The following is a 20,223-nucleotide window of genomic DNA, read 5'->3' as shown; positions in this document are numbered from 1 at the left end:
TCTTCATTTTTTGTTTTGCTGGAAAGATCCATTTTCCTATTCTTTTAAGAAAGAATAAGTAGTTTGAGTCTTTGCAGCCTTGAAAATTGCTTTATTTCACCATGCTGACCTTCCTTCCCCACCCCAAACTTGACTCATAATTAGGTTGTATATCCAATTCTAGTTTCGAAATCCTTCTCTCTCAAAACTAGCTCTCTGTTCTATTAACTTGTAGCATTTAGTGTTGAAGATGAGAAGTCTTATGTGTGTGTACAATATGTAAAAAGTAGTTTATCAAATAATTGAATTTGACATTCTGTAAGTAAACATAACAGACCCGTGAAAGAGTTTTGCTGCCAAAACAATTAATTGAACTGCATATGAGACTCTCAGATCCTCCCACTCCAGCTGGTCAGCTTTTGCTGTCAGATATTGTTTTTTTTCATTTTACTTGGGCCCTTAATCTTTTATAATCTCTTTGTTACAAACACATTAGTTCAAAGACCTAGTTACTCGTTTCACTCTCTTGAAGCCAAGTTCTGTTCTTGGCAGAAGATATGACATTGTCTTATCTAGTCAGCTATCAGATCTTGCCCAGTATTCAGATTACTGAAACCTCACCACTTTTTTAAAGTTTCTTTGTTTTATAATGAAAGGTAAGGTGGCTTCTTAATATTTATTTTTGTGTATTTATGGTCATGGCATCATAGATAACTAAATTACCTGGGTAATTGGAGAGAAAATTTCAGTTAGTTAGAATTGGGCTAGCTGATTTTCTTCTTTATAAAATAAATAGATTAGATATGTTAAAAATGATTTTCCTCTAGCTTTGGAAATTTGATGTTAATAGTAAAGACCTAAAAACTGTAGCTGTTCACAAAGCTAACTCACAGATAATCCAAGATATATAAATTAAAAAAAGATGCCTTCTCACTCCAATCCAGTTGATAAAAATTAAAAGTCTACTAATCCTATGTATTGATGGAGAATGTAGAGGAAATCAGAACTCTCAAGCTGTTGTTGGGAGAATATATTGGTACAACCACTTTGAGGAGCGATTTGGCAACATGTTGTACACTTAGAAAATGCACATGCCCTGCAACTCAGAAAACCTCCTTCTATATGTATATCCATGAGTTTTTCAGGCACATATTTGTGAAGAGAGATATGTATAAAGAAATTCTTGTGTATAAAAAAATTATATGTTTATAATAGGAATGGTTTAAAAACCACTTAAAGTTTATTCATAGGGTGATGAGTATATTATTTTATTGTCATACAATAAACAAAAATTCAACAAATGGTGCTGCAATAATGGAAAAATAATGACATGTGAATCCACTATACAGCATACAAAAAAAAAAAAGGAATCCTGCATCTTACTGAGTTCCTTGAGAGTTTTGTTTGTTTTTAGTCATTACTTTTGGTTTTATGTTATGATAATATGATAATAGAATGAAATATTGGCTCAGGCTTTATGGAAGACATCTTAAGTGAAATGTGGCATCCCATACATTTAAGAGAATGCTTTTTATATATTTTATTGGAAAGAATGCATATATGGTTTCATATTTATAGCAGTTAAAAAGTTGTATGTACAGAGTGGTGCACTGGTGGCTCAGTGGCAGAATTCTCGCCTGCTGTGCTGAGACCCAGGCTCAGTTCCTGGAGCCTGCCTATGTTAAAAAAAAAAAAAGTTGTAAGTACATAGATTTTAAAAACTAAGCTTTTCACAGATGAGGTTTATTTAAAGTCTATAGGAAGAAAGGTACAAGTGAATGTTTATGTCTTAATTTCTAATGATTTCCTTCACAACTACAGTTGTTTTTAGTAAGTGATTTAATTGTATCACCAGTTTGCCTTTGCATACTAGACTCCAAAGCATCTATACATAGAAACCATATGCTACTTAACAACCCTTTTCAACGAGTAAAACTCACTAAGGTCTGCCAGTGCATGTACTAATGTTATAACAATAACATTAATTAATTAATACTATTTAGCACTGTCCTGAAACTTTACATGAATTGTTTCATTTAAGTCTCATAGTAATCTTATGAGGAATAGATGTGACTATCAGCATCATTTAACACATGAAGAAACTGAAACTTAGAAAGATTAGGTCATCTGAGCCAGTGGTTTACAAACTTAAAATGTTTATTCCAGGAATGTTCATCTTACCAGTAATAGTTGTTTGTGTGTGTGTGTATATATATATATCATTTAGAATTATAAAATAAATACATTGGAAAATATGCACAAAAATAGAAATCTAAGAACTTTTTTTCTCATCAAATATATTCCTTTTTTCCAAATGAGAGCAATATGATTGTTCATTACTTTTAAGAACATTGCTTAAATGTATTGTTAACAAGTGAAGTCTGATTCTAAGTGCAGTTTATTTCAATTGTTGTTTTTACTGGATGCTGTAGCTAAAAGGGAGACCTCACAAAGATAATAGATCTGAAGGGAAAAAGTGCGTTTCTGCTGTGTGTTTGCTGGTTTTTAAGCATTGCCTCTTCTCTTCAAACCTACCCTCCAGTATTGTCCCTGGTGCCGAGACTTGGACTCTGCATATGTTTTTTCTTTGCCAGCTGGATCCCTTTGGCTCTGCCTGAAGGCTGGAGGGAGAGAAGGGATTTGTGCTTTCCTATTGTGTTTGCTCTTCCGTCAGTGTCACACCAGCAGGAAGATTTTTTCCAGTATCCTCATTTGATTCCAGTTTGCATATTTCCAGTGCCACTAGAACCTGCCTCAGTGTGCCCAACTCAGAGACAGCAGCACCAATTATTATTTTTAAAAGAAAAACATGGGATTCTCCCTTAATTTTGATTCTTTTGAGCACTTTGTCTCAAGATAATCAGCAACACTTTTTAAAATATCATTAGGATACAATCCATAATCCACTTAACCAGGCCTGTCTTCATATGCAGAAGTGAACAGCAGTGAGAGTCTTTATTTATCCCTTCTTGTCCTCAGACTCCTTCTCACCCTCAGTATACCTTGTGTTCCATGTAGTGTGATGTGATTATAGGGACCCAGTAGGGGCATTAGTGCCACTTTACTTAATTAGCGATTAGTAAAACTTGAATTTTTAGGAAAAAAGTAAATATAAAAGTTCCAATGGAAGCTTCAACACCTTATGCAGAATGCTTAGGGTTGACTTTGTAAATGTTCAAATTTTACATCCATGCTGTGATGTGTTTGCCATGTAGAAATAACACCCACAGTGAGGTCTAGAACAGTACCCTCTAATCAAATACATATGAAGCATGTGAGTAGTTAACAAAGGGGCTAAGTAATGACTACATCCATTATATAGCCTCTTGTTTGTTTGGTTCAAGATTTTACCATTAGGTGATTTTGCTGCTAAAACAGAAAGAAACTTGAGCTTTTTGGATTTTGTAATTACAGATAAAGGTTTGTCAATTTATATTTTCTTTTGTACTTCAAAGAATCATCATCTTCCTGGCTTAGCTACCTCACTTTGGAAGGCATTGTGTAAATTGCCAAGCAGGAGCTCATGTATATTAAGTTTTACTCACATCCATTCATAAGCCCATACACAATTTGACTTGCCTCTTGCCATCACATATGGGGATACAATTGTGGAGATTGAACCATCTCCTCAGATGGAGCTAGAGACACAGCAGCAATTTTTATTGTTTTTGTTCAGTTTCTAATCTGTAATGTAAATTGTCTTTAAAACGTAAACGCAAATTGTCTTTAAAACCTTGCTTCTGAGGCAAAGTGGGTTCTGAATTCTAAATTGAATTATAGATGGATTTGTAGAATACGATTTAGATAAGGTGGAGTTTAAGTTAGTGAAGCATATAAATGTAATAAATAGTAAATAGCAGATAGTCCAGACATTCATTTTGGATTTAGAATACTTTTTTCTTTTTTAAAGACAAATTTACCTTTTAGAGATTTTCTTTGGTTAGAATTACATTCTCTGAGCACACTCATTTAAGTATTTGGCTTTCCCTAGGAGTGGATTTATCTTTTTGGTGAAAATTTTGTTTCTAAAAAATAATTAGGGTGGAAATGTTTTAAAATTTAAAAAATATATTGTTATTTTGATTTCTAAGAATTGGGAAGGGTTAGTGATAACTACTATTTTATGTTCTGGTTCCTTGCTCACTCTTCTTCCCCAGTCACTTCATGGGGTAGTGGAAAATACACTAGTTTAGGAAGCAGGGAATCAAGGTATTTATTCACTCTAGGTTTTACCAACTGGATGTGTAAAGTAGGGAAATAGACTAATATTTTAGGAGCTCCACTCAAGTCTCAAGCACTATGCAAAGTGTTTTACACACTTTATCTCCCTTAATGCTCATACAAATGTTGATTGGTAGGCTTCATTTTACTCCTGAGAAAGTAGGCCATGAAAAATGAGCTAAGTTGCTCAAGATTTGACAAGTAATGAGTTGAGGGTAGAGATTCTATTCCAGATCTATCACTCTTTATTTTCCCCCATTTTATGTTAGTCTCTTTGAGCCTTAATTCTTCACTTGTAAAATGAGATTGGACTAAAGATACTCAAGTGTTATGCTCCTCAAGTCAAATAGTGAGTCTTCTGTGAGTTGGCAGGAAAAAAAATTAAAGTGGATACAGTTCTTAATTTTATATTTTGCCTAATCCCCCCCCCACTCAGTCCCTTGATGCTGAGTCTCAACTCATTCTAGGGTAAAGACATTTTCTTAATGCACATTATTGGTTCATTGGAAGTAAATGACGTTTCTCTGTATGATATTGAAATTAACTAAAAATGGGTAATAGTTTTAGTTTTAAAAATATATTGGAGATTTACTTAAATATTGCAATAATATTTAATAACTTAATTTGAATCTAGTAGGTTGAATGGGGGACATGATGCCGTAGATAGATTATTATTATTCAGCTAGAATAAGAACTAAGTGGGAAAAAGACCCTGATAGAGTGAGGAGCTTAAGAGACCATGCTTTGTAATTTGACCTGAGTTCGAATGTAAGCCTGTCACTATATGTGTGACTTCAGGCAAGTTGCTTCTCTGAGCTTTCTGCATCTATAAAATAAGGATGGTAAGATCTACCTTTTAGGACTGTTAGGATGATTAAAGAAGAAAATGTATGTGAAGCATTGAGCTTGGTCCTAGTAAATAATGACTAGTATTATAAATAATAACAATCCTTCTTTCGTTAATTTGGTATTTCTCCAGACTGAGTAAAGAGGTCTGTACCAACCAGCTGGCAGGTCACAAAGACCTCTCATTAGGAATTCCAATTACATTTGAGACCATTTCTAAACCAGTTAAGTGATTTGATGGTTCAGGGAGAATAAGATGCTTACTTTAGTTGATTAACTCTCCTTAAGCTTTGTAATACTTTTTGTTACATTTGATTTGGGGTTAAAGTTGAATGAATCCATAAACCAGAAATAGGATTCCTTGGTTGGGTGAATGATTACCGCACACAGTTGTGCCAAAATCAGAAATTATATTTGTATAATACTTAATGACTTATGAATTCTTTTTTAATGTTAAGGTGAAATATTTTAATTAGAGCTAAAATTGGGGGATTTAGCTAGGTGTACCATACTTAGCCTAATAGGGGAATTTGTTTTTTACTATAAAAAGTTTTAAAATTTATTATGTAATATTTAAGATTTCCAAAAAGATAAATTAATAATATAAGGAAAAACTGCAAACCCATCTAGAAACAAAACATAACTAATATGATTGAAACACCACGTGTACCTCTCCCCATTTGCATTCCCTTTTTTCCTCTCTTAAGGTAACCGCTATCCAGAAATTAGTTTTTGTCATTCTCGTGGCTTCTTTACATTTATGCTACCTTTATATATATATATATATATATATATATATATATATATGTAAACAATATTTAGAATTGTAGTCACACTTCGTATTCTGTATTTTTTTATGCTCAGCACTGTGTTTGAAGGATTCATCCATGTCAAATTGTGTGACTGTTGTTCATTTAAAATGTAGCATAGTATCCCATTTTATAAGTAATATTTGTGTCCATTCTCTTGTTAATGAACAAGGAGATTGTTTCCTTTTTTCATTATACTCAAAAGTGATGTTAGATAATCTTGTTCCATATCCATTGAAGTGTTTCATTTTCTGAACGGCTTGAAGTGAGAACTGTAGTTCCCTTTTTCTGCCATATTTTCTATCTAGTAAATTAAAATTTTTTTACTTAAATCAGTGCTTTGTGAATTTGAGCTTACATAAAAACTTGTGATTTTTGATGTTGGCTAGCGTGTTTTACTGTTATCTTCATAAAATTTTCCAGCAAGAAGACTTCAGTTATGTAAATTATCTAAGTTATTGAACATAGGCGAGATGCCATTATAATATAGAGCAGATGGTCATTTGAGTATTAGTGGAATGAGTCAAAAGCTATCATCAGTTGGTTCATTTAACGGTGGCAGATGTCTTCATAAAGCTTAGCGAAGAAAGAGCTTGAACTCCTGGGTAATATGATAGTCTATTATAGAAAAGGAAATGTGCTAAGAGGTTCACTTAGGGAATTAAGTTTATGTCATGAAAGTTTTAAGGAATAACTCTTGCCAGGTAAGGAAGTTTAGACTGGGAAGGAATGATTTTAGATGAGAATGAATTGAGTGGATGTAGAAAGGGAAAACAAAAAAGTGACCAAAGTAGGAGGTCGGTAAAAAAGATGTTGTCCTTGTTGGTTTTCTGTCCCATGTCCTGTTTTATTTTTTTTAAATGTTAGCTTTTGTTTTAAAGTCAATTCATTATATTCTCATTTAAAATTCTGTCGTGCTCACTTGGGTAGCAGAGTGGGTTGCTTTGTGTACTTTTCTCAGTTCTCAGCTTTAGTCTTTCACAGCTGTTCAGTAGCTTTGTTGGCATTTGAACTGTGGGAACCAAAAAAGGATTTAGATGTGCTTTTGTGTACATTAATGGCTTTCTTGAAACATTCTTTAAAACCATGAATTGTAGAAGATTTTTTTTTTTAATTTACCAGTTGTCATTGTGTATGTAAATGATTCCTTTAAAGGAAAGCTGGGGCATTGATTATGAACTCACAAATGTTATGTGCTTTGTGGAAAATGAACTGAGAGATGAAAATATTTAAATAAGGAGTAGTGGAAAACTGGACTTCTTTCTCTTGGTCAGATGGGGGAGTTCCAGATACATTTTCATCAACTTTTATTTGAAGAGCTGCATAGTTAGTTTAGCATCAACTTTTAAGTGCATAGTGGATGCCAATTTGTTTAGTATATTTATTTTTGTGATGATGTAACTAAATAAGAGACCTACTTTATATCTTGCTCAGAGTTTTAGTCATCCATTGTGTGGACATTTACTATTACTGATATTTATTGTTAATTATGGTATTTTAGGTCCTGATGCTTTCCTATGTTGTCAGATATAGTTATTAGACTTTTTTGTGGATTAGATAAAATGGCTTAATAAACATTAAAATGTGGTGAATTAATTATAATAATAATGCATTTACTCCACGTAACTTTTATTCCAGAATTTACAGTTTTTATTAGAGAAGTTGTAGGTTTACAGGAAAATTATGCATAAAATAGGGAGTTCCCAGTATCACCCTATTAACATCTTGCATTAGTATAGTATATTACAATTCATGAAAGAACATTTTTATAGTTGTACCGTTAACTACAGCCTATTGTTTGTAAGAAGGTTTACTGTGTTGTTCAGTCCTATGGTTTTTTTGGGGGGGCGGTACATGGTCTGGGAATTGAACCCGGGTCTCCTACATGCAAGGTGAACATTCTACCGCTGAACCACCCGTGTCTCCGTTTTTTTTCGTTTTTGTTTATTCTAGTAACATGTAATCTCAGGCATGTGGCATTGAGAAGTGTTTATATAAATAAGGTATATGTTTTATTTTCATCAGCATGAAATAGGTCAGTGTAAGGGTTAAAAGAAATAAAAACTTCTAAGTAGCAGTTAGATCCCCTATTACTGTGGTAACTATTTGAAACTTTGTTTCTCTAAATATTTGCTTAGACTCCTGATGTTTATGTTTTCAGCTTTTATTTAATTATAAGTGACACATACCAGCTTCTGTGATGCTTATACTGCATATTAAATGCCCTTACCCACCTGCTTCCTAGGATTAACATACATTCAGTGCAGAAAACTTGGAATATCACAAAGGGTAATCTCATCACCACAGTTCGGGGATTATCTTTATAGTTTCTCTATGCATATGCATTGTGTGTATTATATAAATTATTTACAAAAATGAAATGTTGTAGTTGTTTTTGTTACTTTATAAACTGGTAATATATGTACCATATCAATAATATTTTTTCTGTGACATGGTGTGTTGGTTTGAAAGGAAGTATGCCCCCTAAGAAAAGCCATGTTTTAATATAAATCCCATTTCATAAAGGTAGAATAATCCCTATTCAGTACTGTATATTTGAAACTGTAATGACATCATCTCCCTGGTTGATGTGATTTAGTCAAGAATGGTTGTTAAACTGGATTAGGGGATGACATGTCTCCACCCATTTGAGTGAGTCTTGATTGGTTTACTGGAGTCCTATGGAAGAGAAGATATTTTGGAGAGAGAGACTCAGAGAGAGCAGAGAAGGCTGCAGCACGATGAAGCAGAGAGTCCACCAGCCAGCGATCTTTGGAGATGAAGAAGGAAAACGCCTCCCAGGGAGCTTCATGAAACCGGAAGCCAGGAGAGAAAGCTATCAGATGACGCTGTATTCGCCATGTGCCCTTCCAGCTGAGAGAGAAGCCCTGTGTTCGCCATGTGCCTTCTCACTTGAGAGAGAAACCCTGAACTTCATCAGTCTTCTTGAACCAAGGTATCTTTCCCCAGATGCCTTTGATTGGACATTTCTATAGACTTGTTTTAATTGGGACATTTTCTCGGCCTTAGAACTGTAAACTAGCAACTCATTAAATTCTCCCTTTTAAAAGCCATTCCGTTTCTGGTATATTGCATTCCAGCAGCTAGCAAACTAAAACACATGGTTTAATAACTGCAAAGAATTTCTCTCCATGGATTACCAAGGTTTACATGTTGGTTATGTTAAAGTTTTTTTGTTTTTTAGGTGCATGGTCTGGGAATCGAACCCGGGTCTCCTGCACAGAAGGCGAGCATTCTAGCACTGAACCACCCATGCAACCTAAAGTTTTGTTTTTATGTACCAGAATTGGATATCTTTGTATATACCTTAAAAGTAAAAAAGGTGTATATATAGAGTCAAAGGCCTCTAAGGCGTTTGTAATATTTGAAGGCATTTGAAACATTTTGCGGGTACCTTCCTAAAGGTTGTAAATATTTATATTTCTCTCCCAGCATTATCTGGCTGTTTTGACACATACTTTACGTGCACTGAGATACTATTTCTAATCCCTGTTGATTGGAGAGAATAAAACTGGCATCTCTTGTTGTTTGTTTTCTTTTTAAATTACAAAATTCATAACATGCGTATAAGGAAAATTCAAGCAATTAAAACATATATAGAACAAAATGTGAAAGTACTCTCCGTCTCTTCACCTGTGTGCACCCTGACCATTGTTAGGAGTTTGGTGTGCTTTTTCCAGACTGGTCTCTGTTCATACGCTATGTATGTGTGTGTGCACGTGGACATGCTATGTGGCTTCTGGGTTTTGTGTCATGGTTAGAAAGGCTTCAGAATCATAAAATACACTTTTAGGTTTTTTTTTCTTCCATATTTACCTCTTTAATTTATCTTGAATTCATTTTTTATATATTGTACTGTAGGGAAATATAATTTAGCCAAGATCATAAAATATTTTCACCTCACTTTATTCCAGTCTAATTACTATGGTTATGTAACAAATAATCCCAAAATTTAGTGGTGTGAAACGACAATTTATATGTTTATGACATCTGTGGATCAGGAATTTGGTGACTGCACAACAAATAATGGCTTGTCTTTGCTCCACGGTGTCTGGGATCTCAGCTTAGCCCAGCTGGAGTTCCTCTGGCATCTCCCTTTCCCTCCATGTGGCCTTTCCATTGAGGTGGATTCAGCTGAGACTGACTTATTACACTTTGACTCACAGCTCCCATGGCATGTGGGGCGCAGATCCTGTGTGTGGGAGAGAGAGATGTGGACAGACAAGGGGCATCTGTGCTGCCTTTTATGATCTGACTTTGGAAGTCACATAACGCCACTTCTGCTGTGCTCTATTGATTGGGATAGATGCAGAGTTCCACCCAGGGTCAAGAGGGAGGAAACTAGACTGTATATCTTGAATGTGAAGTGTCAGTGTCACGTTGTCAGGAGAGTGTGGGCTGAATGCGTATTGTTGTGGCCATCTTGAGAAAATATCTGCCATTTTAAATGTACATTCATTTTTCCCAGGAATATAGCTGGTTTGTAAAATAGGGATATACCTGGATTTCTGTATCAAAACCTGTGAATTAAAAAAAACTTGCATGAGATGTATTGTGATTCTTGGCGTTTCTCTTTAAAAATTGCAGTTTTATGAAAATATAAGCTTCAAAATTTAATAGCCGTGAATCATTTGACATTTCTTCAAATTCAAATTCTTTATCTGTTTCAGAATTTGCTCTGAAATTATCATTTATGAGCTAGAATAATTTCTTCCTTTGTGAACTTTTGGTATTTGTGTTGAAAGCCTGGGAATAATTACAGATTTTTTTTTTTAACCAAATGGATATTACATGGAATTAATTATGTTTTTATATATATATAATTATATAACTAATTTCATACAAAATATAACATTCGTAGTAACTCAGGAGATGATTGATCAGTTTATGGATTTGTATCATGATTTTTAAGTCTTTGTGGGATTAAAGAAGAAAATGTTTCTGTGTATTCATTTATTCAGCCAAAGATTGAGTTATTATGAGAAGAAAAAACAGATGAAGGTTCCACTCAGCCCTTCTAAAAGAGCGAAGCATGTTATGTTATTGAATGTTAGTAGTTTCAAGTTTTGTAGCTGTAATTGTGTAGTTTTTAATTTCAGTTTACATTCTGCTTAGAGTATAAATTATCTATGATAATTTTCATGATTGATGCAGTCAGACATAATTAGCCGTAGGGTAGAAAACGTCATTATCAACTGATGGAAATGGTAGATGACTCAGGATGTGCAGTAGTACCGTCTCTGCAGCTGTGTCCATTGTTGCTGCCCCAGAGTGGAGATAGTTGAATGGAACTGTGGAGGCAGGTACAGCTCCCTAGGAAGGCATAAACATTGGAGAAAACCTGGATACTATATTAATAAGAAAATGGCCACGGAGAAGGTGAATAATTTACTAAAACAGGGATAATTAAAAAATGATTAATTGTGGATTTTCTCTATATGCAGTCTCTGAGAAATTGAAAAATTTAGAAATTTTTGACTTCTGATTAAGTATTGCAGAATTTGCTTGGAATTTGTGATGATTTGGATCATTAAATTACTTAAATGATGACTAATTCATTTAATAAATCTATATTAAAATTAAATTAAGCGCAGTATAATCTTTACATTTGTATTTTGCTTTAAAGCCTTACAGAATGTGTTCAAATCTTTAATATCGCTTTAGTCTCACAGTGTCCCTTTCCATATAAAAGGAAGCATTTTCTCAATTTATATATGAGAATATTAGGTGTCAAAGTGATATAAATGGATTCTAACACTTACCTAGTGGGTAGGTTACAAAACTAGTTTCTTAAATCCCATACTCTTGTTTTTACCACTTCTGCTGGTTTGAAAAGGTTTATGTACCCTAGGAAATCCATATTTTAATCCTAATCAGCCTTGTAGGAGCAATGGTTTCTTCTAATCCCTATTCAGTACTGTATGTTGGAAACTTTAATTAGTTTATCTCCATGGAGATGTGACTCAGTCAAGTGTGGGTCTTAAACTTGATTAGGTAGAGACATATCTCCACCCATTCCAGGTGGGTCTTGATTGGTTTTACTGGAATCCTTTAAAAGAAGCACTTTGGAAAAAGCTAGAGAACAACAAGAGAGAAAGCCATGAGATTCTGAGAGAGCAGAGAATTCTGCAGAACCACGAAGCAGAGTCTACTAGCCAGCAATTTTTCCAGATAAAGAAGGAAAATACCTCCCAGGGAGCTTCATGAAAGAAGCCAGAAGAGAAAACTAGAAGACTTTGTCACGTGCCCTTCCAGCTGAGAGAGAAACCCTGAATGTCACCTGCCTTCTTGAACCTAGGTATCTTACCCTGGATGGCTTAGATTGGATATTGCTATAGACTTGTTTTAACTGGGACATTTTCTTGGCCTTAGAAGTGTAAACTAGCAACTTATTAAATTCTGCTTTTTAAAAGCCATTTTGTTTCTGGTATTATCGCATTCTGACAGCTAGCAAACTAACACACCACTTAATGCAGTAATTTAAATGTACAGTTCAGAAGTCATGTCTGATCATGTCATTTCCTAGCCTGAATCTATAACTTATCTCTCAATCTCTCACTGTACTTCGTGTGCTTACCAAACAAAGCTATTCCTGGTTCATTGAGTATACTGTGTGCTCTTCTGAACTTTCTTCTTTTGAGAAGTCTACTTTCACCATTTTTATGAAACTTTTCCTGATTCTTTTTTCAATTTAATTTCTTAGATGAGTTTCTATCTGGAGACTGGCTTGTGTTTTTCAATAGGCATGTGCTTTTTGTTGTTGTTGGTATTTGTTAAGCTGCTGGAATGCAATATATCAGAGTGGAATGACTTTTAAAAATTTAATAAGTTGCAAGATACAGTTCTAAGCCTATGAAAATGTCCAAATGAAGGCATCCAGAGAAAAATACCTTAATTCAAGAAAAGCTGATGGGCCTCGGACACCTCTGTCAGCTGGGATTCACATGGCTGGCATCTCCTGGTCCCTTGCTCCTAGGCTCCATTGCTTTTAGTCTCTGTCCATGTGGAGTTTTTTCACCATACTTCTCTGAGACTGGCTTCCCTTGGCTCTCTACAAGTTTTGACTTGCTTATCATCTCATGTGATGTCTGCTGGGCTCCAAGCATCTCTGAACATGTGTGTCTCTCTTCAAGTGTTGGCATCTTGTGTCATCTCTTCTCTGTCATTTCTGTGCTCTTTCCAAAATGTTTCTTCTTTTAAATGACTCCAGTAAAGTAATCAAGACCCACCTGGATTGGGTGGAGTCACATCTCCATCTAATCAAAAGGTCACACCCACAGTTGGATGTGCCACATGTCCATGGAGATAATCTAATCACAACTTTCTACTTTAGGATATTGAATTAGGATTAAAAGAAACAGCTGTTCCTACAAGATTGGATAAGATTAAAACATGGCTTTTCTGGGGTGTATAATAGCTTCAAACCAATACATTCTACCCTCTGGACCCCTCAAAAGACATATTTTTTTCCATATACAAAATACATTCACTTCATTAAAATATTACAAAATCTAAAAACATTTCAGTAACAATACAAATACAGTACAAAGTCAAAACAGTACAAAATCTAATTAAGATCAGCTAAAGGCATGCTCTGTTCTAAAGCAAAAATTCTCTTGCTTGGGACCTGTGAAACTCAGAACAAGTTATCTGCTGCCAGTATACAAAGGAGGGGTCATCATAGGATACACGTTTCCATTGCCATAGAGAGAAATTGAAAGGTAAACAAGGGTCACCAGACTCAAACAATTCCAAAAACCTGCAGGGCAAATTCCCTTGAGTTTCAGAGTCTGAGAGTCATTTATCCTTGGTCTTTAGAAACTGGCAGCCCCATGCTTACCAAGGGCCTATCCAGCAGCCTTGCTTTGTCATCAAATGCTGGGGTGTGTTGCCATACTGGGGTTTATTGTGAAAGTCCACCTTTTTCTTAGCTCCATTCCTCTCTATACATTGGGGCAGCACCTGGGATCTCTGCCAAACTCTGGGGCACATGCTCAACCCCTCCAGAAGAATGGGATAGCAGCCACGCTACCTCCAATCCCTGGTTTATGTTCTCCACCATCTCCGAGGCCTGAGGGACGTTGCTTACTGAGCGGTGAAGCAAAAGGCCTACCTTCTGCTTCCAGGGCAAACACCCTTCCCAAGTGCATGGGTGGGTCCGCACTCCTGGTCCGAGGTTTCTTGACCTCAGACCTTAGCTTCCATGGTTCTGCCTCTGAAGTCTTTTTTCCTTCAATTTGACCCTTATCTGTTCCTTTCAGTCCAGACTGGCAGTGGTTCCATATATACAGATCCCACAACACTCTTGTTGATTTTCTATGTAGTATGCAAGGATCATAACCATTAGACAATAGGAATTTCCACACATCCTTTCTGGAAAACTCAATCTCCAATCCTGGCTTTTTCTTAAGTGGCCAGCTGCTTCCATATTTGCTTAAATCCTCATGTGGGGCCCTATTCACTGGGTTCTCACTTTCCAGAAGCCACAAGTTTTCCAGACCATCAATTTCTGTTTTCTTTGTACCCAAGAGTTCAGTTTTCAGCTTATCTCTTTCCTCTCACATTTTACTGTAAGCTGCAAGGACCAGTCAGACTGCATTTTCTACATTTACTTTGAAAATTTCTTCAGCTAAATATTCAAGTTCATTCCTCTCAAGTTCTGCCTTCTATCCCCCAAAGAGTGCCTTCTTTCCAGTTTGCAATGTCTCATTCATCATTTTGTCTAAAGCCTTGTTGGAGGTATCTTTAGAGTCCACCTTTCTACCAATGTCTCTTTGAAGCATTCTAGGCCTTCCAGAATATTTCCCTTATCCATTTATAAAGCTGTTCCAACATGCTTTGGTACTTGCAAACTTCAGGAGCACCCCACTTCTCTGGTACCAAGATCTGTTTTAGTTTGTTAAGCTGCTGGAATGCAATATATCAAAAATAGAACAGCTTTTAAAAAAGGGAATTTAGCAAGTTGCAAGTTTACAGTTCTTAGCTTACAAAGATATCCAAACTAGCATCCAGGTAAAGATACCTTAATTCAAGAAAGGCCGACGGGTCTGGAACACCTCAGCTGTCTCCAAAGTATTTCTTCTTTTAAAGGACTCCAGTAAAGTGATCAAGACCAACCTGGAACTGCTAGAGGCACATCTCCATCTAATCAATGGTGGGTCACACCCACCATTGGGCACACAATGTCTCCACGGAGATAATCTAATCAAAAGTTTGTGCCCCATGATATTGCATTAGGATTAAAAGAAACGACTGCTCTCACAAAATTGGATCAGGTTTTTCTGGGTACATAATATCTTCTGACTGGCACAGTTGGTGACTTCTTTCCTGTTTTTAAGCAGAGCAATTCTAGATACCAATTTACTGTGCTCTTCAATTGCGTATTCCTAAGTATCTCTAAAACTTGACTGTTTGTTTTCTTTGAATGATCTCATTTATACTTTTTTCTTTCTGTGTCTTTTGCTTTCTAACCCATAGCCACTAAGTCCTTGTCTTAAAAATGTCTCTTGACTATTTTTCTCCATTTTTACCATTATCACCTAAATTTAAATCACCATTATCTTACCTCGACTGCTGCATGAACTTCTTTTAACATGACTCCCTTTCTCTAGTGGCTTTTACTTTTTCCTGTATGTTTTCCACTTTGCTGTAAGAGTGATATTTGAAAGCCACAGAGAGCCTACTCGTAGGAGGAAGGAAATAGTTACTGAATGAATCAGCAGACGCTGATGCTTGTCATGTCCTCTGCCCCTACAGTCAAGCATTTGTGGGAGGAGACTATAGAAAGATTATACACAAAGTGTTGGGATGTCATCCTCCTTTGTAGTCCATTAGCTTCTCAGCTTCTTTCTAATGTTCCCTGTCTCCCGTCTCTATCTTAACTTCTCAGCTCAGGCACAGGCTTATCCTCTGGCCCTTTGTTTTAGAATTGGATTACCATACTCATGGACATTTTTAGCCTGGATATAGAGAATGAATAACATAGGGTTTTGTGTTTTTTTCTTATTAAGAAGTAGATAACATAATGTATTAGTTCTTGTAGAGTTTAATAATCCTAGTTTTGTACTCCAGTTGTTGCTTATACAGTACATTCTTATTTGATTGTTAAAACATCCCTCACTTTTATAAAACATATTACTTTCTCCAAGGGTAACTGAGGTTTGAGAGCTAAATGGCTCCTTTTTTTTCTTTAATTATGGAAAGTTTCTAAACTTATGCTAAATAGAAAATAATATAATGAAGCCTCATGTACCCATTCAGCATGGCCAATCTTGTTTCATCTAAACTCCACCTTCCCCTGATGATTTTGTGTACAAATACTTCAGTTAAACTGATATTTTTCCCAGGGGCACAAAGATCGCTATTGATAGAGCTGGAACTCAAATTCAGGAGAACCCTACCGTTGTACTTAGAATACAGCCCTTGCTGATAGTTTAACACTCAGTCTTGACCATAAAGGATGTGTTCCTAAAGTAGTGACATTGATGTTCACAAGCCACATGTTAAAAAAAAAATTCTTAGTTTTAATTTATTGAATGATATTAGTGTAAGAGAATGGTGAAGGAACATTACCCCAATTCTTTCTCTCTCAAATGTCAGTGATTTTCATTATTTTATTGTGATATCTTTTACTGTTCTAGTGTCTTCCTCATCCATTCATGTGAACATTGTTAGTGAAGGTCATTCTATCAAGAGTTTATTTCCTTTTTTAAGGGTTTGTTACTTCTTGTTCCTTAAGGTGAAAAAACCTAATGTGGAGCATAATGTTTCTCTCAAACTGGCATTTTTGCCTACTAATCATTTTCTAAAGAGTATTATTTATGAAATAAATGTTGGCAATACCTAGGGGTAAATATTTAAGTTAACTGATAGTTTGTTTCCTTGATAACATGAGGTTATACTTGTCTTTTGCTTTTGGAGTAATTGCTTACCAGAGAATAGATTGAAATTTCTTAAAGCAGTTCTGAGTTTTTGATGTCTGACACATCAACTTGGTAGTAGAGGATTCTTCCTTTCTCTGGAGTGAACTTAAGTTTCGTTTGTGGATGAGAACAAGAAAAGTGCTGCTGCGAAGCCCAGTGTTCTTACTAATGAAATGGAAAGGAAGAGAAAATACTTGGTCTGTAATTTATACTATTAAAGTATTTGAGATCTATTATCTTGAAAAGCTGTATACGGTACATTTGGAATGTTATTTCCCAGCTTATTAAAATACCTTGTAAAGTGCTCTGTTCTTATTTTTTCCTTCAGGGAATAATATTTTGTGAAATGATACTTGTAATTAGTGTAAACATGTATCCTTGTTTTAATAGGTATCAAGCATGATGGAACCATGTGTGATACGTGTCGCCAGCAGCCAATCATTGGCATTCGATGGAAATGTGCAGAGTGTACAAATTACGACTTGTGCACTGTTTGTTATCATGGAGATAAACACCATTTGAGACATCGTTTTTATAGAATTACTACACCAGGAAGTGAGCGGTAAGGGAAACAAATTTTTCTTCAGTTGGGATTCCTTGTTTGAATTAAATTTTTATGCTATTTAACCTTAAAAATAAGATTAGGTTATTTTATTATTTTTGTCCTGAGTCATGGGAGAGATCAACTTCAAGGAATCAACAGTTACTTCTAGAACTCACTTGGAAGATCTAATCAAGTGATAGCAAATAGTTCATAATAAAATCAGTGCTTCAGTATAAGACCCCACAAATATCACCTAATAAAGCAAGTAACATTTCCACTAACAGATGTCTATTAAACACAGATGAATCATCACATTAAAAAAAATAATAATAAATAAGATTAGGGAGTAGCTTCTGATAGCTGGCTCAGTACCAGGAGGTACAGATAGCAGGCTAGATGTGGGCAACCTGCTGTTCAAGGGAGAGAAGAGTTTTGTGAAGATGGAGCTGTATATATTTTCCTGAGCCGCACTGGGCTCTTCTTTCTCTACCATAGAGACATGGCACCACTCAACATTTGGAAATGCAAGGACAGCCCAAGAGAGGCTGACTATTTTCTTTTCACTGTGGCTTCTCTTCTATTAATTGTGACCAAATGAACACTGTGGCTCATTGATTGAATCCACAGGAATTTATTAAGACCAATTGACAGCCATTACATTTGTTCTGCAGATTCAAAGATACATAAGACAGTAATCTTAAAGAGTTTACAAGTGAAGGAAAATATTAGGTCAACAGTGATTATCATACGATGTTTGGGTCTGTGGTAGGGATTTTTTAAATGTGTTTTAGGAGCAAAAAAAGAAGAATATTAATTATTAATGGAAGCAAAGTTTCAGGGGATGGGAGTCTTCTTGTATAGATTTGGATAATGCATGGACGCAGGAATACATCCAGTCATAGGGAGGCAGTTAGGAGTAATAGAAAGAATGGATTTTGGAGTCAGACTGTCCTGGGTTCAAATCCTGGCCTTCCCATTTATTAACTGAGGTATTTGGGCCAAGTTATTTACTTTTATCTTTTGTATTACAATTTTTGAAGTTTGGGAATATTGAAGATACTCAAAATGAATAGAACAAAGGGATACAATTAGAAAAATAAGAAAACCCAACTGGCAAATGAAAAATGAACCTTTCTGATTATACGAATGAAAAGGATTTAGAAGAATATAAGGGATAGATGGTTCTGGAGAACTTAACTGGCCCAGTTAGTCAAATGTAGAGCCTTTTTCAAGGCCCCTAATCTGTAAGTAAGCAGTATTTTGTGTAGTTAAGAGTAGGTCAAGTCCAGGCCTATGTACTAGAGTACATAGTACTCTAAATTTTTGAATAATTTTAAAATCAGGTGATTTTACCTAGGTTTATGGCTCCGTAAAAAAACAACAGCAACAATATATAGATCAGAAGGCTGTCTATATAGTTTTCTACACTGGGCCTACATTTGTTCTGTAGCAGTTGACTAAAGCAGAGGCGTGACTGTACCCTTTCGAAAGGTCGTGCTCTCTAGTTCACCAAAGACCCACCACTCCTGTTGCCTTCCTAGCCCTGAGGTTGAGTGTCACTGGCCATTGCCTCTGCTGTGGGGTGATCTTTCTTAGGCCCTCTTTCACCCATTTATATTACCTGTCTGGCAACTCAGCTGTAAGGATTTGAGTTGGCCATCTCTAAAATATATTGTGATATTCTCAAGTGATTACACTGGATTCAAATATAGAATCCTTTACTTCTTTTTTAACTTTTGTGACCTTGGGCAAATTTTGAGACTCGGTTTCCTTATTTGTAAAATGGATAAATTAGTAGTACTTTCCTCTTTAGAAGTGAAACGCAATACCTATATAAGTGCTTTTACACATAGTAAAAGCTCAGTAAATAAATGTTAGCTTTTATTGTTACTGTAACTACTGCTGCCATCATTATCACTTGTGGAATAAAAGGTATTCCTGTATCATGCTATTATGTTACTAGTCAGAACAAAGAAAAATCTTTTCTGTTCTCACAATAACTCTTTTAATACTCTTGGTTTTTTTTAGAAAAATAAGTGACTGTTTCCTATGTTTATATAAACCTGAAAAGAAATAATTTTATTTTTAGAGTTTTGTTAGAGTCTCGTAGGAAATCTAAGAAGATTACAGCCAGAGGAATCTTTGCAGGTGCCAGAGTGGTTCGAGGAGTAGACTGGCAGTGGGAAGATCAAGATGGTGGAAATGGACGTAGGGGGAAGGTAAGACTTTTTCTTAATTCATCATACTACTGTAGAGTATTTTATGTTCAGGATTATTTTGTTACTACTTTATGTGAATTTCTTGATCCATGTTTTTCCTATCCCAGAAACAGTTTTTAAAATTTTAATTTCTTTTTTTTTCCCTGGAGGATGAAATGCTGTTGTTGTGTGGTAAGCATTTGTGTTCCTTGGGAGGACTATAGTGTAGATTTTAGCTTTCCACCCTCAGGCTTCATGTTGCCATATAGTTTCCCTGAAAGCCTCTCTGAACTCTTGTTTGGACATATCTTTTCTATGTTGTATCTCAGGTTCTTGATTTTCCTGCTACTAGAATTTGTGTGTTTGTGTGGGGAGAAAAGCAAGATTTAGAAGAACCTTCAGATTCATACTGATAAGAGTTTATATTCAAACTATGACTGTTATACTGAAGTAGAAACTAAATGTGAAATTGATCATAGAAGTATATACCATGTTGTTAAAAAATAATAAGTTTAATGTGCAAAAAAATTAAAATTTTTATTTGAATTTATCTGTGCTGTGTTATGGTCCATTTCCTCAAGGACCTGTTTCTGATGAGTAATAGGCAGCTATTTGTTAAAGCAGCTCACTTAACTGTTATTTTCTCGGGTAGCATGTAGGGTGTTCTAGAGGGTCATTCAAAG

At 35.4% G+C, this 20,223-nt stretch overlaps 1 protein-coding gene across 1 annotated transcript in view; it reads left to right on the top strand.

Moving 5' to 3' along the window:
- Positions 1-20,223, top strand: part of MIB1 (MIB E3 ubiquitin protein ligase 1) — a 142,455-nt gene that overhangs the window by 11,145 nt on the left and 111,087 nt on the right. The window contains exons 2-3 of the mRNA XM_077135812.1: positions 17,189-17,360; positions 19,432-19,561. Coding sequence (XP_076991927.1) covers positions 17,189-17,360; positions 19,432-19,561 — 302 coding nt within the window. The remainder of the gene's footprint in view (positions 1-17,188; positions 17,361-19,431; positions 19,562-20,223) is intronic.

Source organism: Tamandua tetradactyla, chromosome 18 (genome assembly GCF_023851605.1).
Source record: "Tamandua tetradactyla isolate mTamTet1 chromosome 18, mTamTet1.pri, whole genome shotgun sequence".
NCBI lineage: Eukaryota > Metazoa > Chordata > Mammalia > Pilosa > Myrmecophagidae > Tamandua > Tamandua tetradactyla.
This window is presented reverse-complemented; position numbering and strand designations above follow the sequence as displayed.